A 23,961-nucleotide genomic window follows, 5' to 3' on the forward strand; every position below is an offset into this window, starting at 1 on the left:
AAATCGATCTGCCTGAAAACGCGGTGATTTTGAATTTCGAAAATGGCAAATTTTTCTAAAAATTCATCATTTTTTTTCTTTTTTTTTGTAAATAAACGCAAAACTTATCAGCCAAAATTTACCACTAAAATGAAGTACAACATGTGGGGAAAAAACAATCTCAGAATCGCTTTGATAAGTAACAGTCTTCAAAAGTTATAACCATATAAAGAGACGCAGGTCAGAATCTAAAAAATGGGACTGAGCCTTAAGCTGTAAAATGGCTGCGTCCTTAAGGGATAAAATAATAAATAAAATAACAATACACGCTTAAAGGGGTTTTCTCATGAAAGAAAATTCTCAAAACTCAAACTCAATCCCCTAGTGATGTTTACACAAAGATCATTTTTAACCCCTTACATTACAATTTTACTCAGTTTGGGCAGGGACCCTCTAAGCAGACACATTAAGGTCCACCTAGTTCTGTGGGCTGACAATGTGGTTAGTTTATTAGGGTATAGGTTTATATACACTTTTATTTACCTTCTGAACATTGTACTAGTGACATCTGACACATAGAAAGAGATGAGACAGATCAGAGATGATGAGATCCATGGGATACATATTACACACTGTCAGCACTACTACATCTGTTCTCACACTATGAGATCTGCTGTGCCTCCCACCCCCTACCCAGATAAAGAACTTATCTGCCTTTAGCTTGCAGCTTTTCTCTCCTCAAGATGTGAGGAATTTGACGTCAGGAAGTGAGTGTCTGTGAGCTCCGTCCTGGAAGCCATGGGGAGGGGACTACAGGCAGGGAACAAAGAGCAGAGAACAGAGCAGACCTTAGAGTCAGAAGATACAGGGTCGGAAACCAGGGGCAACTGAAATTGTGTACACCAAGACTGATAGAAACAGTTTGGAATTATATCTGTGATATGCTAGATTTTTGTTAATAACAGTGAATTAGAGAATGTGTTATTTTGTTATTCTGAGTAATTTAAGAAATATATATATATATATATATATATATATATATATATATATATATATATATATTTATTATTTATCCAAACTTTTTGTCTGTACTGTGTATGTATATGTGTACATTATATAAATTATATATATATACACACACACATATATATATTATACTTTATAAAACATGCAAAAGGAGATTTAACTGGCAGATAATCCAGATAAATGAGCACAGATTAGGTCATTGTACAAGAACTAAGATTATCAATGCAGCATAATTAAGGGAAGGCCCTTTTCAATGATGTAAAATTTAATACAGATTACTGCTCTCTGGGAGAAAACAATTCTTTGTCAAATTGATGATCTCTGCAGTATCTTTGTTGCCAGAATATCTCCTAGAGTAAGCAATCTGATTGGGTCAACTGGCAATATCAATGATCAGTGCTGGTTCCAGGCACAAACCAGTCTCTAAAGAAAATATTATTAGCAGAGTAGAGTTTGCGTTTCATACAAAGTAAAAGGGCAGAGCAAAAACTGAAGGTCAGTTAGCAGGTTCACATGCAAAAGAATTCAGCAGCAGCAAATCAGTGATTAAAATACAAAGGCGCGGAGTGCATATATTATCATATAGCTGACGTTGTGAGATGTAGCAGAGTTGGGCACACTGATATTTTGTTATTATCTGTTGCTGGAGGAGGGAGAGGAGACCTGTATCAGAGCTCATAGCCTAAGTTCTGCTCTTCATCAGCCTTTTAGGTTTGTATGCAAGTTTTTGAAGGTAAACCTACTAGCACATAGCAAAAAAGGAATTGTCCTATGACACATTCAGCTCTATTATAGACATTTGTATTCTGAAATAATTGAAACATATTAAAGACTAACATGTGTAAATATATGAACATATGAAAACCAGTCCATAAAATCTGTAATAAATCCATCCCATTAATAGTTTTAACTAGTTAATCTTTCTTTAACCTTACTATGTTACTTCACAACAATACAATAAAATGCAAAAAGTACAGAGGAGGCTCTTTAGTTCCATCATTATAACATGTAGAATATGCCTACGCAGTAGGTAAGGTGACATTACATCCGGACCTTTATCTACTATACCTATCTAATTTGTAGGGAGGACAGCACACCTACCTTTCCTCTTTTCTTCACTTCGTTCAGTTTGCTTCATTACTAAAAAGTCTGCATGCTAGCAGCCCATTGACAGGCAGATGTGCACACAAGCTCCGAGCACAGAACAAGGCTTTCTTATGCAGACTGGTATTTCAAGTCCCCCATGTGATATCTTTGGCTGAAATTGTTTAATTCATTCCTTCTTATGCCCAACGGAAACTTGCCTTGGAAGATAGCCGTGCAGGTTGAGTATATCAGCACACCCAGGGAACTGGCAGCCTGAACACAGCCACTAGAATTGTATACTGAAATAACTTGTGCAGGCAGGAAAGTTCTTGAGGTTAAAACAAATAGCATTCTTGGAACAGTCAAAGTGAAGAAAAATAGACAACCTGCTGCAGGTCGGCCCTGCCTCTGAATACTTCCTAATGAGGCATGAACTCTGGAAGAGCATTGCATATCTTCACCAGACATTTCCAAGGAAACCTGGATGTCAGCTAAATAAGGGGCCCTTCACAATTCACAATACTGTGACTGATGTAACCATTATAAAACGAGAGGACTAACAAAAACTAGAAAATAATATGCTATACAGCAGAAGCCTTCAAATGCATATTTACAGTAAATAACACAATACTTATGTAACAGTCAAGAACTCTAGTTTCCTGTAAATCCCTTTCCATCGGGCCTCACCCAGACTGGATCCTGGGCTTAGAACTCAGCCGGGAGGAGCTCCTCACCCCTCCCCTCTCTATTGAAAGCAGAGCCCGTAGTTACTCCTTAGGCTACATTCACACGAATGTATGAGGGACGTATATAAGCCCAACGTATATACGGTGTATACACCGCTATGGCCTCACGGTGTCGTAGGTCGTACAGTGTTGAATGTATCATTGCCTTTAAACCAGTTTTTTGTTTTCAAAAAGTCTCAGAATTGTCACCCAATTTTGCACCTTTTTCCAACCCACTACAGATTTATGAAGTGTGACTTTTCGAATTTTACAAATTAAGGTGTAAATCCGCTCCAGTGCTATCCTACCATGGGCAAAACTAGGGACGCACCAGTCATAAGGTGAATTGAGCCTCTTGGCTCAGGCAGCACCACCTGCAGCAAAGTGGGGGGCAGCTTCACCTGGTACAAAACTGGTCCTTAGCGTTTCACATCCAATGACGATAGGGGTGTGATATATGGCATGGAGAACACGCCTAATAAAAAAACTTCTACTACATGGAGTGGAGTTGGGTGCCATTCTATAGCTCACCTCAGGTAGCTGAGAGTTTAGGTTCATCCCTGGGTAAAATTTAAGAACTAATTGACACAAATTTGCAACTTTTGTATGACATTTAACTAGAAAGTTGTATATTCTCTGTAGACATTAACACCACAGTTATCAACATGTGCCATAGTTTTCAACATGTCTAAGCCAATAGAATAAATCTGAATGTGCAAAATACATCTTGAAGAGAAACTGTTCCAATAACCTATGCTATGCGGATTTTGAAAATGCATTAGTCAGCTTTCAGAATACTGCCACTGTTTTAAATAAGTTGATTATGTGTCTTTAGTGTCTTAATAATAATCGCTGAATGTTCATCAAGTGATTCAACATTCCTGCTACTTACTTTATTGCTGTCTACAATCTCTCCATAGATTTTTTTTTTTTTACATGTCTGAGCACTGATGAATAGGAGTTGGCCCTCAATTAATAAACAAGTTAAATAATAGTGGGCCCAGCACATAACCTTATAACTGTAGACCATTCTGAGTAGGAATCCTTGACTACAACTATCTGGATATGACCCTTTAATCCAATTAAAGACTATTCCCACTAAACCTTATTTAAATCATCAATTTAAATTTTACCACAAAAACCTGGTAAAAACTAGGCTTATACTCGAGTATATATGGTAACTCAAGTATAAAAGCTAGTAGTTTTATGACACCTGTTATTAATCGCTGCTATCAGTGATGTGTAAACCACCCCCTTTTCCTAGAACGCATATATAAATTAGTAAACAATATTCAACACTTTAAGTAAACAGCATCTCAAAATGCCCCATCTTTCAAACAACTTTTCACTGTTTTTACACCCAAAAAATGTTTTATTAAAGAATGGGTAGGAAGAGGTTACTGGAGCTCTCTGTAATCAAAACTTTATGTATATATATTTCATATATCTATTTATACATACAAACACATATATATATATATATATATATATATATATATATAGGAAAAAGGAACAGATTGGAATGGCACCGTGCGAATGGTCGGGTGCAGGTCTTCAGAGCGGGTCTGACATGACTCGCTGGATGCAATCAAAAGGAAGGTTGAAGCAGCACTCCAATAAGTAGTGAAAAAAGAAAAAAGTTTATTCCACCATTGATGCGACGTTTCGCCTTATCATTAAAGGCATGCTTGAGAATGCCTTTAATGATAAGGCGAAACGTCGCATCAATGGTGGAATAAACTTTTTTCTTTTTTCACTACTTATTGGAGTGCTGCTTCAACCTTCCTTTTGATTATATATATATATATATATATATATATATATATATATAATATATATTTTGTATATGTACGTGTGTGAGTGACATACATATACAGGCAATCCCCTACTTAAGAACACCCGACTTACAGACCACTCCTAGTTACAAACGGGCCTCTGGATATTGGCAATTTACAGTAGTTTAGCCTTAGGCTACACTAATCAGCTGTAACAGTTATAAAAGGTGTCTTCTATTAAACTTCATAGTTAATCCTGGTTCTTATGACAACCCAACATTTTTAACATCCAAATGTCACAGAGACCAAAAAAAATTCTTTCTAGGGTTACAATTATAAAATATACAGTTCCGACTTGCATACAAACTCAACTTAAGAACAAACCTACAGAACCTATCTTTTACGTAACCCGGGGACTGCCTGTAAATATATACAATATATACACAGCAGGGATATGAACAGAGAGACTTCTCATTGCCCGGATACAAGGGAGATGTGTCCCTGAATCTACAAAGAGGAAATAAAGACTGTCCCACTTTATAAAAGGAGAATCAACAAAACAAGTGACTGAGTTTTGAAAGGGATGTGTGACAAAAAAGTGCCCTACTTCTGAAGAAAACGGTGATATAAGAGACTGTCCTCGTTTATACAGATGCAATGATCAATGATAAAGAAGGAACTGTTCAGGACCACAGTTAGTTGAGCAAGGCTTTAGAGCGCATTATATAAAGTAATTTGCCTAACACTACCAATTCTTACATGTACATACAGTGGAAATTAGAGAGAACATCAATCAAAATAGGAAACAGCCTCTGCACAGAAATCATGATGAGTACTTCAAAAAGTGTGTCAAATGTTAAATGTATGTGACCAGGACACTAAAAAATTTTGTGAGATGAAGTAACTGCTAGGTCACTGAATATAGCAATGTCGGTAACACACCAGGTGGGATGCTGACCACATTTTGATTTTTCTGGTAGTATCTGGACCATCTTCCATCACTCATATGTGACTGCCCATACATGAACACTTCACAGTGATGCTACCCGAGTATGGGTATCAGAAAGCAGAAAAAGAACTGGTGACATTTACTACAGTTTTACTACAGTATGTGATTCTCTCTGAGCTGCGTCCTCTGGTAATTCCACAATCACAGACAGGTAGATCTATATGGTACTCACATTGCAGATTTTGTACAGTTCATACTGTTTTTAACACAATTCTGTAATAAATATAATTTCTGACTGATTTCACAGTAATTGGGGCCATATATCTTGAGATCCAAGAGATCCAAGCCAACTTCAGCATTGTCATTAATAGGAGTACATAGATTAGATAAGGGAACACAGCAGGATAGTATGGAAAGATACTAAATAAATGAATGTTTTCTATAAAACCTTACCTTTATCATTTTACTTTTGATACAAGTTATCTTATACTGTATTCAATAAAAAATGTAGAATATATTATAAATTGAATTATATAAATATAAAAAACTGTATCTTACCTTGTGTACATTTGGTTTAATGCAGCGCACAAAGAAAGGATTAGATGTGCTGAGCGTTGACATCAAGGAATGCAGAGAATTCTACAATAAAGAATTAGCCTTTTAATTAATCTCCAATTGATCCAAACCATTGTATACACGTGTATGTAGGTGTTGCACTTTCAAACAGCGCCTCCTGGTGCCATACTACCAAGCTTTATTTTTAGCCAATCCAATAGCAATCAATAACAATGCAGTTTTCATTTCTTATAGTGCTCTTCCCTGTGATTGCTTCTTAAGGGCTATAAAGTCAGCTTTTCTTTTTAATGTTTCATAAATCTGTCCCACAGTTCTTGTGAAAAAGTCAAATGTTCTACTTCTTTCCAAGATTTTGGCAGTATTCTGGGAAATCTGAAGATGCTGCAGCCAGTATCTATATATTATATATGGAACACAATCACACTACACGCAAAGAGTTGACAAAGTGTATTTTGGATTCATAGCAGATTTTTTTCAAAAATAACTATCCTCCAAGTATGGCATTGCGACATTTTGCATACACATCAAAAGTATTTTCCTAAAACATTTTTAAATCAAGTTTATCATGCAGTTATTAAAGCGCACTGTGTAAAGGGTGCCCTTGTACAGACCTTAAACTGCAGGCTGACAGTAGGCTTCCGATGCTTGCTTCCAGACTTCAGAGTATCTTGGTTATTTCGGCTTGAAACATGTTCAAACAGGTCATAGATAAAATCAAGTCTAGATAAAACAAACAAAAGTAGAGCAAGGTGTAGTTTCAGAAACCAAGCGAAACAATACAAATGAAAACGCATAAAAAAACATCAATTGAACAGTATAAGGCAATTTCTCATAATGCAATAAATTCTAAAGGTTAATCTATCTGAAATAATTCAGCAATAGATGTCTTATTCCCTATTGCATCCTGCTAGGCCAATGTAGTTCACATGGGAAAAGTGTGATCACCGCTGTGAATGGCCCTCCTCCACACAGTTATACAGATAGAACATCCCTGTGTAGAAAGGTGATATACTGCTGAAACTCTTGCATCTTTCCTGAAAATCACATAAAGGGGTAGATTTATCAAGTGTCTGAAAGTCAGAATATTTCCAGTTGCCCATGGCAACCAATCACAGCTCAGCTTTCATTTTACCAGTGCTCATGAATATTTTAAAGGGGAGCTGTGATTGGTTGCCATGGGCAACTGGAAAGATTCTGACTTTCAGACACTTGATAAATCTGCCCCTCTGTGTCAACCATTATACACCTGCTGGAATGTTGGCTGATGGTAATCACAATTATTATTCATATAAATGTCTTTTCAGGGTTAATATTCAGTGATTCATGTAAAGGCATCGAGGCATCTCTGGTTATAAATTAAAGGAAACCCACCATCAAAATCTGAGACACCTAAACGTGAGACACTTATAACTTGTTTGTTATCCATGGCCTCCTTCCTTCTACAATCAACTTTTAAAATTATTCTAATGAGCCTGACAAGCTATGGGTATGCTAGAAAAGCTCTCTGTTTTCACAAGCTGTTGTTACACTGCAGCAGCACGTCTCATTCTCACCCTCCTCTCTGCGCTAGTGATGTGTCGTTTAGGAACAATTCAGCTCTTTCATGTGAAAGATGGGAGTCGGCTCCCTGTCGATGGCTTTTGTAACCACACCCGTAATCCGGTAACCAAGGGGTGACTTACTGGACTGAGGCTCCCAACTATACATTTAATAGGGAGCCATTCAGGAACCAGAAGAGACGGCTCTTTTTGGTAAGCTGAGCTCACTACAAAAGAGGTGGACTGCCCATCACTACCCTGCACGTCCTGTAATCTCAGCAGCAGTGAGCACACCGTGGGAGGGAGTGCTCCTTCTTCAGAATGTAACAACCCATGAATCTGCATTACAGAGAGGCTCTGATAACAACCCCATAGCCTTTCTGGCTCATTAGCAAAATTTTAAAAGTTAATTTTAGAAGGTAAGAAGCCATGGATAACAAATACAAAAGATTACCACAGTCACAGTGCCTGGATCAATGAGTAAGCGCCCCTGATTTATCATGATGGATTTTGATGGTAGATTTCCTAATATCTTAAAAACCAACCAGATAAGAATATATCTATACCAAATGTAAAATACATTCACATGACTCTGTGGCTATTAATGTTCCTTTCAGTGCAAAGAGCTTTTATGGTACTTCAGCGCTCCACTACTACTGCAGAGAGAGCAGTGCTGTACAAACCAGTATTGGGGCTCATACTTGTGTTTGTGCGTGCCCAATGTTTATGAAGATATATGTTCATACCAAGGCTCATATCAAAACTGTGTGACCTACAGTATAAATATCTTCTGGTAACATAAAAGTCCACCCTTCTTTAGAGGTCTCCAGATCCACTCAATCCTGTGGTGACCGATAGACTGCCATAAGGAGGAGATCAGAACTCCCAAGATTTTCAAGTATCCAGCAACAATACTTGGGGGCACTTTTATATACATTGCACAGTTTGATTCTAGTTCTCATTGCTAGGAACTCTGGTATTACTGGAGGAGATATCTGCTTACTTATATTATGTAGCTAGATGTAGATGGACACTGCAGTTGTCCATGAATTGTAAAGGCTTCCTCACAACCTGTAAAAATGAGAATTATCCAGTCTCTCTATACCTCCCAGATACTTGCTACAAGATGCATTGAGACAAATTGCCTGTTTTACATGCAGCGTTGCTATACATATATATGGTATATTTAATAGCTCCCTAGTAATGACTCATTTTATTATTACTCATATTGTGCATGTTGGCGGAGCAATAAGTCCTACCTGCTATCACGTAAAAGGTTCAAAAGGTCGTCTCTAAAAGTGTCTCTATTTTTTTCCAAAGTACCTCTGACATCATACGAGACCTTTTAATTGAAACAGAGGACATCATTGTACAAGTAGATAACCTTTGTAAGAAGAATAACTAGAAACTGTGAATGACATCTATATTATCAACATTATTCTGATATCATATCTGGAAGCTTACCTCTCCTGCATAATGCTTTACTCCAAAGTTGTGTACAGCAACCCTTGGCTTTACATAAAATGAGTTATTCTACGGAAAATAAACATAAAGAAGTTAATTCATGGCAAAGTACAGGAAACTAAAAGATTTTTGATTCAAGAAACTATAATGAATTAAACGTGAGATGGATCCAATACAAATAACATACCCTATATACTAGTGTATTAGCCAAGCACAATTTTTGTGCTGAAAAAGCCCCACTCAGCTTATGTGCGAATATATACAAATATTAAACTTATTTACTTACCCCTGATGCTGCGCACAGCTTTTCTTTTCCATGTCGCTCCTCGTGACGCTCGCACTTACCGGGGGTAAGTATATAAGTTAAAAAACATCTACCACCAGGATGAAGGACTGCAAACCAAGCACACTTATATGCTGATTTGTGCTTGCTCTGGCAGGATCAGCTCTTATTTTAGCTTCTTATTCTCTGTTTTTTACCAAAAAAAACGGCTTGCAAAAGAGCCTGAGGGGCTCTGGACGACATTGGTGTTGATGGAGCCTGAGGCCTCTCAGGCTCATTTTTATAATTTTAAAGGCCTTTTTTTTAAAAAAAAAAACAAGGGCATAGGCAGCTTAAAGAAGAGCAGATCCTGCCAGGGGGTCACAAACTAGCATGTAAGTGTGCTTGGTTATTTTTGATCTCCTTTAATATTTCTGGGACATTTCATTACTAAGGGAGGCCGCTGCTGGGACATTTTGTTATTAAGGGAAGCCAGTGATGGAACATTTCATTATTAACCCCTTTCTGCACCTTGATGTGATACTACGTTATAGGATGCAGGTCGTTCCCGCATCTTGTCGTAGTATCACGTCATGGCGATCACCCGGGCTCAGCTTCTGCAATCACCGCGGGATCCCGGAGGTACGCGGTAGCCGGGATCCTGCAGTAACAGCCAGGATCGCGACTATCGCAATCCCGGCTGTTTAACCCTATAGACGCCGCGGTTATTGTGACCGCAGCATCTAAGGTGAATCACCACGTGCGTGACACGGAGGTGCCGTTCATTGCCATGGCAACCCTGAAGCCCGATAAGGACCCCAGGGTTACCTTCACTAGAAGCCTGTTATGATCGTGCTAACAGCATAATCTAACAGTACTGATGTCAGCCTAAGCAGAATGCATGTCCCACCCTGGGACAAAATAAAACAATAAAAAAAAAGTAAAAAAAAAAAGTGCAATTAAAAAAAATTATTAAAAAAAGAATAAAAGTCCCTTGAACTCCCATCTCATGCAATAATCGAATAAAACATAAAAAATTGAAAAATCACCAAAAAAACACAACATATTGGGCATCACAACGTCCGTTACAACCTGTACAATAAAATAAAATTGTCACTGAAACCGTACGGTAAACGGCGTAAAAAAAAAAAAAACACACAAAAACTTGCACAAATTATGAAATTTTCACATCTGACCTCATAAAAAGTGCATAAAAAGTAATCAAAAAGTAACATTTACCCCGACATGATACCAAGAAAAAGTATAGCTTGTCCTGCAAAAACTAAGCTATAAACCAGCTCTGTAAACAAAAAAATATAAATGTTCTGCCCATTGTTACATGGTGATACAAAAACAAGCAAATTTCTCACAAAATGAGTTCTATATTCTGCAAAACAAGTTAACCATAAAAAAAAGCCATATAAATGGGGTATCGCCGTAATCGTGATGAGCCATAGATTAAAGATAACACATAAATGGTACGGTGAACGTCCGGCGAAAAGAATGCTAAAAACCATAAACAAGAATTAATGATTTTTTTAACCACCACCAAGAAAGAGTTAATAAAATCTGATTATTAGCTATTGAGCCCCCCTGTAAATGATGTACCTGAAAAGTGGATCTCATCCACAAAAAAAAATAATCTCCCATATGTCCAAATTACAAAAAATAAGCATTTTTAGCCTGTAAAATGTGACATTGCAGATCTGCTGTGAATGGCACCTCCTTCCCTTCCATGCCCGACCGTGTGCCCATACAGCAGTCACCACCACATATGGGGCATCCTCAAACTCGGGAGAAATCGGGTATCAAACTTTGTGGAGTTTTTTGTCATTTAATACTTTGTAACGGTTTAATTTTTGGCCAAAATTAATATATTGTCTAAAAAAATTACAGCTTGTAAATTACACCTCCATATTGTTTTAACATGTTTTAATGTGAAGCATCTAAGGGGTTGACACATTTCTTAAAGTTGATTTTTTACACATTGACGGGTGTAGTTTCTAAAATGGCATGATACAGGCAGTCCCCGGGTTACATACAAGATAGGGTCTGTAGGTTTGTTCTTAAGTTGAGTTTGTATGTAAGTCGGAACTGTATATTTTATCATTGTAATCCCATCCAGAACTTTTTGGGTCTCTGTGACAATTGGATTTTAAAAATGTTGGGTTGTCATTAGAATCAGGATTAACACTAAAGCTTCATTACAGACACCTGTGATAACTGTTACAGCTGTTTATTGTAGTCTAAGGCTAAAGTACAGTAAATTACCAACATCCAGTGGTCCGTTTGTAACTAGGGGTCGTATGTAAGTCGAGTGTTCTTAAGTAGGGGACCGCCTATATATGGGATTTTACTGCTGTTTAGGCCTCTCAAAGTCAGTTAAAGCTGAGGAGGTGCCTCTACATAAGGGTTTTGGCGATTTTCATAAAAATGAGAAAAATTGCACCCAAAATTCTGAACCTCCTAACAACCTAGAAAAGAGAGAGGATGCATAAAACCCTATGCCAATATAAAGCAGACATTCCGAAAATGTTAGTTATAAAGTTACTTGGGCGCTATGACTATCTGCCTGAAAAGCAGAAAATTTTGAACTTTGAAAATGAATAATTTTAAGAAATTTTTGCCAAATTTCAATTTTTTTCATAACTAAACACAAAACATATCATCAAAATGTTTCTATTACTTTGAAGTACAATGTGTGACAGTAAAACTGTCTCAAAATCCCCTGGTTAAGTTACAGCGCCACAAAGTTATAACCTCCTATAATGACACAGGGCAAATTTTAAAAATCAGGCCTGGTCCTAAAGGTCTAAAACGGCTTAGACACAAAGGGGTTAAAGGGGTTTTCCCATGAAAGAAAATTCTAACACAAAATCCCCTGTGATGTTAACACAAAAAAGATCATTCTACCACTTACTTTACAACTAGTAGTGCACATAGAGGTTTCTCTGGCCGTCTGCCGGGAAGCTGCTTTGGAATAAGAACCTGAAGCCCCGGGGAGAAGAGGAGCGTCGGAGGTGTGTATACACTTCTTTTGGTCGCGGCCTGGTGGTTGGGGGCCACCGGGCCAGATTATTGAATACCAGTACATGGTCTTCCATTATGTGGCTCTTGAGGTGTGCATCATTTTATTTTAGGTGCAACCAACATACAGGGGGTCATTTACTAAGGGGCCGATTCGCGGTTTCCCAACATGTTACCCGAATATTTCCGATTTGCGCCGATTTTCCCAGAATTGCCCTAGGATTTTGGTGCACGCGATCGGATTGTGGCGCATCGGCGCTGGCATGCACGCGACGGAAATCGGGGGGCGTGGCCGAACGAAAACCCGACGGATTCGGAAAAACCGCTGCATTTAAAAAAAAAAAAAAAGGTTGCGGGACTCGCGCTTACCCTCACTAGTAATAGGCGGGTGAACTTCAGTGCATTCCGGCGGGCCTCGGGAAACTTCAGTGCAGCGGCGCCACCTGGTGGACGTCGGAGGAACTACCATAGTGAATCCCGGCCGGACCCGAATCCACCGCAGAGAACGCGCCGCTGGATCGCGAATGGACCGGGTAAGTAAATCACAATGTTTAACATACAATGTGCAACACAATTCTGTTGAGTCGCTGAAGTAAATGTGTCGCAAACTGCTCCTAAGCACTAATACAACCCTTTATGTGCACCTAGTAAGGAAAAGAAAATCTCACATACTCTGGCTGACTGAAGGTGGAGCCTTCCATGTGAGTGCTTCCACAGCATCTGGCATGTAGAGCAATCCAAGGAAACAACAACAGGAAACCGGAGCACATCCAGGTAAAATCCAACCATTCTTTATTAGATGTCCATTAAATATAACACACAATCTGTGTGAAAGGTTGGTGTAGGTACAGCACACCTATGCGTTTCAGCTTACTACACCGCCTTAGTCATGATTCAGTCAGGATTTTACCTGGATCTGTTCCGGTTTCCTCTTGTTGTTTCCTTGGATTGCATTATGTGCACATGTATTCTGTCTTTTGGGTACAGTGCAGCCACGACACAAAACTGGTGCAAACATTTTATAAATACATGTGCCAGCAGTTTGCACTAAAAAGAATGTGCAAAGTCAGACAGAAAACTGTTGGAGCCAGTGTAATAGATCTAGCCCAGTGTGCATACAGGGCCTTCATGTCCTAACTATAGTTAATATAGATTACATATAACCAACCACTCAACAAATTAACACAAAATGATAAAAGCACATCATACCGCATGCTGGTTGTGTAATTTCTCCAGTAAGGTGCTGTCGGTGGCTTTAGGAAAGTAACTTTCTTCATTCATTAGCGCTAATAAACCTAGTTTCTGGTAAAGCAAAAGAAACTCAGACAAGTTAGTGATTTTTTTTTACTGTGCACAAATATTGTTGGTATCATTAGCCATCTGTGCTAGAAATATCTTATTTACAACACTATGTAATTAATGGATTCAAAGGATGGGTATGCTTCACCAGCCGCTCTATGCATTAGGTGATACTGTTCCTGCTATGCGGAGGTATATAAATGCTTTTCAAATCTGTATTATTTAAGACATGTACTATTACCTTTTCTATCAGATCCAAGCATTCCCCATTATCGGTCCAGTTAATATCTTCCCAGACTAGTCCTTCTCTAAAGTAAATGTACAAAGAAATGGTAACATACAGACTGCACAACAGTATATAATGTTGTTTTTTTGCATATCATGAGTTTTGAGGCACGTTCTCTACACTAGTATATTTGTTGCCTTCTGAACTTTGACACTTACCTACTATATTCTAGTTGCTCCAAGGAGAATATGTGCTTATTGAAGTATTCCTGAAGCTTTTCATTTGCATAGTTTATATTGAACTGCTCAAAGCGATTCACCTGAAACAAGATACATCATGTTGATCAAATTTTGGATTTAATATGGCCCTGAGATTTACATTATAACATTCTGGCTATACTAGGTGTGGACTTGTTTTAATCCTGGAAGTAGCATAGGTTACTAGATCTGGGGTTCATTCCCTGGATCTTTTGGCCTGTTTCCTAGATCAGGAGGACTCGGAGAAAGGTTGGAATTATAGTCCAACTATATATCAATCAGTCTTGGTGTTTACAATCTTGATTGTCCCTGGATACGACCTTCTGACTATAGTCAGATTCTTCTCATGAATAGCTTCTCTTTTCTGCACACTGCAGTGCTCTCTGACAACTTCCCCCCCCCCCCATTGCTCAGACACAGGTACTTCCGGCCAGCACGCAGCATGCAGAGACATACTCTACAAGCTACAGACTGACAGGGTTTTTATAGCAGTGCTGACTGTGTTTTATTGACTAGGTGAGGGAACAGAGAGTGTCATTGTGTTTTATATACATCTCATCATCACTGATCTGTCTCATCTCTCTTTTTCTATGTGTCAGATGCTAGTAAATGTTTAGAAGCTAAATAAAAGTGTAGATAAACCTGTACCATGATAATCTAAGCACACTGCCCGCATACAAGAGCGGGTATTGGCAATGTGAGGGGTAAAATTCTAGTGACTGGTCCTCTTAAAAAAAAAAAAAAAAACTATACCTCAAAATTTTCAAATCCAAAAATGTCCAAAATGCCTATTGATTTGAAGTCATCTTTTCCTTTAATTCGACTGTTGATCTTCTTTATCACCCAAGTAAAGCATTGCGAGTAAAGTGCCATGGCCACTGAATCTCTGCTGTCCCTAGCCTGTAAAACCACAAAAAACAATATGGGTTAATATTTCACCTCAAATGCTTGACTACAGGATAGCAAATATATTAATATGCAGTATGAGTCATCATAAGGGAGCAACAGCTGTGGGACCCCCATGAATCTCAAGTCTCAAAACAAATATCAAACAATAAAAATGGGTTTCACACTAATTCCTCATTAAGAGCTGCCAAACAGTCAGGACTGACACCAATGTCCACACAATTTAAACAAAAATATAAAAATACTCTGACCGGAGCTCTTTTGATGTTTTCTAGAGAAATTATGAATTGTTTTAGATATAATACATATGTTAGTTAGATAGGAATAATAAGGTAACAAGTTGGTTTGGGTATCTCAACAAATTATAGATAAATTGTGGTTGTAGATTTGTAAGAAGAAGTAAGTTGGTCCTGGGGTCCCAATAAATGATAGATAAAATAAGGCTATAGTTATACATCGGGGTATACGTATACACGAACCGTACCGATGCATGTGATATTCGACAGAACATACTTGGAGTATACATGTTGTTGGAAAATATAAGAATGATGAACAAATCTGAACGCGATCTTGATATACTGAGGGAGTCGTGGAATATACCTAGTAAATTACAAACTGAATACCCGAAGGGTAAAAGGTGTGTACTGTTAGATCCGCTTATAAGGCTATTGGTTGACAGCCCAGACCATACTATTGGTGGTGAGGAAAAAAGTGTGATGTTCTAGGAGAAAGTGGATAAGACGAAATGAATATCCTGCCAAGTAGTCTATTGGATGAGAACAGGCTACGTTGATTGGTGGAGTAAGATGAGTGACAGAGAGGGTGTGTTGATTATGGAAGTACTGGTAGGAGCGTTTATACTTCCCGCCTATGAAGTGATTGGAGGAAATGTATAGACGCAAGGAGGATTCATGAATGAATGTAGTTTTGTGTAATATATTATACTATCAAGAAGAAGGATGGAACCTCCCAGAGGTGATGTGATTGGATAAAGGGAGGAGTAGAGTAGGAATTTTGTGAATGAAATTTAGTTGTCCTGTTTAGATATAAAGGAGATAGTTATGAAGCATTGATATAGTGTTTCTTTTTATATATTCTTATATGTTATATATAGAACTATGTATTATACAAAGTAAGGACTTTAGGACAGTTCTTTGTTTTGAAATGAAGTATAAGATCTGAGGATAGGTAAAAGATATAAATGGGGATAAAGAATACATGCCAGCAACGCCCCGGAAGAAGCCGTGTTGGCGAAACCCAGGGTGGGGCGGACATGTGAGACTGGCGTCCAGACAATTACTTTTACATGTGGATTTTTATACTTGTGTTTGTAAGTATATTTTATAGAATAAATCAAAACCTGCTTAAACATACTACACTTTTCCAGCAACCCGCCACAAGTTGTAGAGGGATCAGAGGTCGAGAAAATGTATAGGCAGTGTCTGAATAGTGGTCTATTCTCACGAGAGGATCTTTCATTGTGGGAGCACGTCTGAAGGACTTTTATGATTGGAGGAGAAAGAAACTTTTGGAACCACATATAAAGACGAAGAAAATATCAAAAGAGCTCCGGTCAGAGTATTTTTATTTCTCAAAATCAATAGTTATATGGGACCCATACATGTTTTTTAAGTTAACTATGAAAAGTGATTTTTCTATAATTTCTAATAGAAAATACATATGTTTTTGGTGTTGTTGTGAACTTACTTGCTCTATGCTGAGAGGTGTAGAAATCTCCTCACCCCTGAGAATCATGGATCTGTGCGTCAGTGCTTCTGTTAATTGCTCAGGGTCCAGCCCCAGCAAATCTGCAGTACGTCCTAGTGCTGGTAATAATATAAGAGACAGCTTTGTAATAAATGTAACCAGGAAACACAGTGCACTATTATAATGTTGGATCTAACTATAGTAGTTATTATTTTATGGTGATACCATTTGATTTATGCAATATGCTGATTTAAACGATATGCTGAGCTCTGCTTCTCTCCAGGTCTCCATTTGTTTAGTTTTACTGCAGGGCAGAGGATAACAAACAATCCAAATAGCTTTGTACATAGCAGATTGTAAATAGCGTCATAGGTTATAGAGCAGGAACAGAATAATATCTGAGTCTACTCCTGTGTGGAGGAAGTTTTCAGTCAGAGACAAGCCTCCCTGCAAAAGTAAGAATACAGATGTACTGATTTGGGCTGCCCACTGGACTCCTAGTCTCGGATGAGCAGGGGTGTCAATGTGTGTAAATAAATACTGGCATTCCAATACTACTTACACGTGAAGTGGGTCAATTTCGGACACTAGTTATAGTGCAATTCTATGTCAGAAAGGAAGTGCTGCAGGATTGTTATCGGCGCATGGTGGTGTATGGGATATATCATGCATGGCGGGTTGAAGACAACATCAAAAGCTGACACATGATGTCCTCTATATATCAATCTATTTAGGTATTCAGGTCCTCCAGCTCAGGGGTGTATCTAGGAGAAGCAGGACCCCATAGCAGGCTCCTGAATGGAGCGCCCCTTCCCAGTTACAATCACACATTTATACACTCATGTGCACTCACACCATACTATATACATCATACATATGTTATATACAAATTATTCTGTACAATGTGCAGCATAATATGCATATAATGGTGCATATCTTCCATTCTTTAGTGTGTCAGGTTGGATGACGGTGCTCCCTGACAGTGTAGGCCCCATAGCAGCTGCTATAGCTGCTACCACTGTAGTTACGCCCCAGCTCCAGCTATTTTAATGCTACTAGCAGCCCAGACCAATTTTTCAATATGACACATTCCCTTTAAGGATGCCATAATCCTTTAGTCTCACCTCACCTAATACATGCACTCCTAATCCAAATTTACTTGCATTCTCAGTACTGATAAGGATCCAAGCATTTGCTAGGCACATCTCAGCAGGTTCGGACAACTTTGTTTTTTTGTGTTTAGCTACCAATTGTCTTAGTGGCAAATCTTTTTATTGTTTTAAATGTAAAAAATATCTTAGGTAGAAAAAATGTGCTAAATATGCTGATATATAATCATTATCAGGGCTCACATAAAATATATGGTTTTTACCTGTCTTTGTAGATATTTGTGCTCCACCAGCAGTTATAAAGTCTATGTTTCCCAGGTGCAATATCCCAGCCAGCAACCTAAGAACTTCTCGAACATCTTCAGAAGTAAACTTCATGACCTCCATAGCAGTCTACAACATATGGTAACATTAAAGAGCTGTATAAAGTGTAAATGAACATCAACAAAACTAAATAAATTAGAATCTGAACAAACATTATATTAAACACTAAGGACCATCGCAATTTTACAGAAACCTTGAGTCACTACTGATGAGTGACTTTTTTCCCTTCATCAGATAAAATAAATTGCAGAGACACAGCTTTCCCTGAGTTTGAGACTCAATCATTCTGATCCAAATGTGGTGCTGTAGCAAGTGCACTACCACACCTCCTGATAAAACTAAGAGAACATAAATATATATTGACTGCTATTGGGTTGACTGCTTTAATAATTATAATATATAATTATAATACAATTGTGTAACAGGGGCGTGTGTTATCACAAGTAGTAGCTGTGATAAAAGTTTGTGCCCCCCAGGGGAGACACTCTGGGATACACTCTATGCAGTTTCAGACTCCAGGGAGCTTGGTGTCTGAGATGTTGTACTCTGGAGAGATGAGAAAGTCATGGTGGGTAAGGGGTCACCATGAGATCACTTTGCTAACTGTAGAGGAAAAGCCAAAGAAAAAAAAAATATATAATGCTTGCTAAATTATTTTCAGGGATAGAAAGAGGGAAAAATTAAGATTTTCTGAAGTATATACACCATATACATATAACACTCACTATAGAAACACACGGGAAGGGGGGGGGGGGAATACACACACAGAGAGGAGTATGATAAAGGCCACACTCCCCCGCGCCCCGACGGATACAGCCTGAGACTTGGGCCTCTTGATGTATCTGTCAGACAGTGCGCCCGGTGGGCAAAAAGTACACCAGGTACGTCCTTGTGTAGTTTTGCGTGAAAACCTGCAAATAAATGGTTTGCAGGTTTCTTAAAAAGTGTGGCGTAGTCGCAATAACAATAACAAGTTCTTGAAAGAATTTGTGATTATTTGTGTTTCTATGTGAGAAAACTGGTGTTAAAGCACTGCTAAATTCCCCCCACAGGTTGAAATCATTTTACACATATACCCCTCACTATAGATATACACCCTATATATGTACCCCTCACTATGGATACACACTGTATACATGTACCTCTCACTATGGATACACACCATATACATAAACCCTCAGTATAGATACACACCACATACATGTACCCCTCACCATGGATGCACACCATATGCATGTACCCCTCACTATGGTTACACACCGTATACATGTACCCCTCACTATGGATACACACCATATAGATGTACCCCTCACTATGGATACACACACAGGCTGTATGTACCGCTCAATATGGATAATGTTACACAGGGAATCTGCAGGAGACATCCGGGACAAAGCGGGCCTGTCCCGAGCACACAACCACATAAATTGTATAAAAACTTACTTTTACTTCTTGAAAAGTCTCTGTGTCACTAATGCTTTCATCTCTAATATATCCAGACTGATTCAAGTAGTGGTATTTCTCTGGTTGCAATAAATAAAAAGATTCTATGGCAGAAACACAAAATGAATGGTTATTTACAAGTGACATGTACTTGTTGCTACTTTTAGATGGATATGGTATATATAGCTTATAATGCAGATGAATTTTGTAATGTTTTAGTTGTACAGGCCACTTTGCTTCCTGTGCTTCTAGAATTTTTTTTGCAAACAAGATAAAACTAAATGGTCAAAGACCCATTCTTCACCTGGCATGAGTATCAATTATATTCTTACTGCTGATGAGTAGAGCTGTCAACAAGTGCTACAGTCCTTGCAGATGTCACCCATCTGGTCAGAAGCATGTAGCAAAGCAAATCTTCTGCTGAATTTAAGCAATACAGTTGGTTCTCAACCCTGTGTTTCCAATCACTTTGGAGGGTTCTATTTACAATGATCTCAGATTAATTGTAAAGTAAAGAGTCCTGGTGTTAAAGATTAACTCTCCCCATAGACACCTATGGCGCCCCAGGCATGGTATAGTGAGCAAGAGGTAAGCAGTGTGAGCAGTACAAGTACACCGTGACAAGTACACATTTTACTTTTTTGTATATAACCTATACTGTCAAATTATTTGGCTAACTAAGTTAATTACTAGCTATATCAGCTCAATACTGTACCATCACTGTGCAATATGGAACAGTGGTATTAGTGAGTAAAATATAACTGTGCTGTAAGACCATTTGTGTGAAATACCTTTATATGTCATCATTATACATTATTCATTTACATAGGCTACATTCACACTGCCATATGGGGGACGTACATACGGCATATATACGTCCCCCATAGACAGCAATGGGCGCATAGAGCCGTATGGGAGCGGTATGGAGTAGCACACATGTGGCACCATACCGTTCAATAGCCAGGAGAAATCTAGGACATGTCCAATCTTTCCTGGGAATACAGCGCTGTGCCCCAGATTTCTCTATGGAGAGGGGCGGTGGTGTGCAGCGCTCATCCCCTCCTCCTGTCCCCGGCCCTGATGTGTGCCCACTGTGCTACGGTATGGATGGCACACGTTAGTGTGAATTTAGCCTTATGTTGTACAGTGATGGAGATCTGTCCAGCAAAGAGCATAACTATATTGACCAGTAGACCGAACCTTTGTACCATATATAGAAAAGTTAAAAGCTTAGATATTTTAACACTGATGCAAGAAGTCAGTGGAAAAAAACATTAAAAAAAGGTGTCTGTGAAGTAGCAGAAAATCTTAGAAGAAGAATAACCAGGACTAGCCAGGAAATTGTATTAATTAGATTTATAAAACACACAATACCTCTCTCTTCCTTCCTTGCTCCCTCCAGCAGTGCATAAAATATGTGGTAATTCCTCTCCTCTGGGTTCTGTCGCACTACACGATTCTACAAGAAAGTAAAAAAGATCTTCATATATTTGACTTTCATCAACACATGAGGATTACAAAAATAATGGAACAAAATCTCACTGACCTTTTCTAATAAATCTTCATTACGAGAACAGAGAAGTTAAAGAGACATAACGCATGACACAAAAATGACTGAAAAATAATGCTCAATTCATGAATTCAAGTCGGACATCTTGACATAAGAAACAATTGTAATTATTTCATGAATATTAATTATTACAATGCCGATTATTCCTCCCTTGTTTAGAGGTGATAATTGAGGCAATTATGGTTAATTAGCACTTGACAATGTAATAAGTGGGAATCTGTATAAAAGGAGCCGTTATGTTGTTGAGAAAGGATACAATCTACAATACGTCCGCCCTGAATATGTCCTTTTTGACATATATGTAGTTGAATGAACTTCCCAAAACGGCTTGAGTTATTATTGTAAACAGTTTTCGCATTCCCAAAGGCTTCCATGATGGGACTATGAGACATGAAGAAAAAAATGAATGAATTACATATTGCATGTAGAAATATCAGTATATTGAAAATATTAGCATGTTACTAATAAATACATTGTGGGATGGCAATCTACCTTTATATGATTCCAATATTATAGTAACTACAAAATAAGCTTCTTAAATTGATTATAGACCTAATCGTTTCCTGAAAAGAGCATCTATAAACAAAAAAAATGTAGCAATAGGGGCAGGATTCGTCTGTTATTTGTAGGTAGCAATAAGCTTAAAGGAAAAGGGTTGTTCACCATTATGAAGGATCACTAGGGTATGCACAAGACCCTAATAGGGTCACCCATACAGTACTTACCCTTATAAAGATTGTGTAAAGCTGCCAGTCCCAAGTCATGCGACCTGGTGGCTTTACACAAACTTTACCAGGGTAAGTACCAGGGAGACCCTAATAGGGATAAGTACTGTGATGTAAAGGTTTCTAGAGTCAGCTTACACTCAGAAGCCATACACACTTTCATAGGACCCAAAGACATACAATGGAGTATATAATTAGAATGATAATTTGCATGACTTTATTCATTTTCAGTTAATTTAAACAATGAAAAAAATTATTGCATATAAGATCATGGTATTGTGAAGTATAGTTTTATGTTTAATGAAAATGTTTTTATTTTTCTTATACTTGCTAAATGCTGAAAACTAAGATGAGGCCAGACTATGGATGAAGATTGATAACAGACTCCTGTGTAGTGAAAGAATGTGGCATTGGCTGAATAACGATACTGCCGACTACAAGAAGAAACAGCCTTAGTTTCTGCGATTATCATATTATAATTTACTAACCAATGAACTACGGACATTACTTCTTATCTTTAGCTAACCATGCCAGGTCCAGCCCACTGAAGGTTTCTGTAAAATCCTTTGTGACGTGAATAAAGTATCACATCTGCCTAAGCCTTGTAGAGGATCAGTTGTCGACAGAGATTGAGATATTATACCAGCTCAGCTCTGTTTTATTAATAATTAGAGAATCTGAGATTGTGTAAACAGGGGCAGAACTTGACAGTATTAAACATATGGGCCAAGTACAGAATGATAGGAGTGAATTGCAGTGATTTTATATGAAATGGTATCACATTAGTTTTGCTTCCATAAGATAAACGTCTAGGTATTGTATGGAAAAGTGACAGCCTGTCATTGTATACAAGTGATAATTCCTATGTATCAGTATTAGCACCGCAAGGAACTGGATTGCTTTTTGTCTTTTCTAAGGACTTTGCTCACATTGTAAAAAGATACAAAACATTATCTGGTACTATAAAATTTTAGTAACTACTTCAGACTATCTATGAAGTGATCAAATGCTTTACTGTAGTGTCACATGTCCAAACTGCTGAACTCTGATTGGTCACCAGCCGTATCATCTGAGGGAGGGTCAAGGTGGAAAAGCAACAAAAAGCCATTGCCACTTCTACAGTGGTGTGTGAAGAACTGGAGGATTTCAGGGAAATTATAATCTGTAATGCAAATTCTAGTGCTGCAACAACTGAATCACACATAAGTCTACTCACAATTTTCACTGCCTCTCATATGGAAGCAAAATCATCTATTACATTGTAAGACTCAATGGTTGATACTGCAGACTACATACATTTGTGTACCAATCTAAAGTCAGCCATTGGGGGTATATATTAAACCTTTTAACCGCCATTCTTAATAACCCTGCCTACTGGCACACAGCGTGCTGGATATACTACAGGGCTCCAGCCCCTTAGTAGATCCAGGTGCAATCTCCACCAGGAGATCTCAGCTATAGCTTTTGATTTGTTTTCCAGTAGAGAAAACAGCAGGCCCAGGCATTTACATCCCCTACTGTTCCATGCCTGACCCGCCCAAAGTGTTATGCAGGGCAAAAAAGATCAAAAACTGACAATGAAGTTATAGTAAATCTCCCACATTGTGTTTTAATATGACCATTACCTGCTTTCCAAAATTGCTTGTTCCACGCTTGCAGTCTTTTCTTTTGAAGACATCTCCAAGGAATGTTGGCTCATTGCAGATAAGTATTTTAAAATTAGTTTTGTGCTTTCCGTCTTCCCTGCTCCACTTTCTCCACTGAAATCAGTGACAAACATATAGAAATTACATATAAATTTAAATGTATAGCAGCAACATTTGATCTCAGTAAATTTAATATCAAAATACATGGCCTCGGTAAAATTCCTAATAAACTAAAAGGATGCATAATGTACATCGTAATGTACATAATGCTACATAGCTACAAGAGCTACTTTATATTTATTTTTTTTATTTCATGTATATTAAGCCTAAAACTCATATACC

The 23,961-nt window shown here is 38.1% G+C and overlaps 1 protein-coding gene across 1 annotated transcript in view; it reads right to left on the minus strand.

Moving 5' to 3' along the window:
* MYO10 (myosin X) overlaps positions 1–23,961 on the minus strand; it is a 71,885-nt gene that overhangs the window by 42,091 nt on the left and 5,833 nt on the right. Inside the window, exons 3-16 of the mRNA XM_072154760.1 lie at positions 23,599–23,733; positions 21,225–21,261; positions 21,053–21,137; positions 19,679–19,782; positions 18,175–18,304; positions 16,803–16,921; positions 14,943–15,089; positions 14,151–14,251; positions 13,948–14,014; positions 13,617–13,709; positions 9,119–9,187; positions 8,914–8,996; positions 6,728–6,836; positions 6,099–6,179 (exon numbers count right to left, since the gene is read on the minus strand). Coding sequence (XP_072010861.1) covers positions 6,099–6,179; positions 6,728–6,836; positions 8,914–8,996; positions 9,119–9,187; positions 13,617–13,709; positions 13,948–14,014; positions 14,151–14,251; positions 14,943–15,089; positions 16,803–16,921; positions 18,175–18,304; positions 19,679–19,782; positions 21,053–21,137; positions 21,225–21,261; positions 23,599–23,733 — 1,360 coding nt within the window. The remainder of the gene's footprint in view (positions 1–6,098; positions 6,180–6,727; positions 6,837–8,913; positions 8,997–9,118; positions 9,188–13,616; positions 13,710–13,947; positions 14,015–14,150; positions 14,252–14,942; positions 15,090–16,802; positions 16,922–18,174; positions 18,305–19,678; positions 19,783–21,052; positions 21,138–21,224; positions 21,262–23,598; positions 23,734–23,961) is intronic.

This window comes from Engystomops pustulosus, chromosome 5 (assembly GCF_040894005.1).
Source record: "Engystomops pustulosus chromosome 5, aEngPut4.maternal, whole genome shotgun sequence".
NCBI lineage: Eukaryota > Metazoa > Chordata > Amphibia > Anura > Leptodactylidae > Engystomops > Engystomops pustulosus.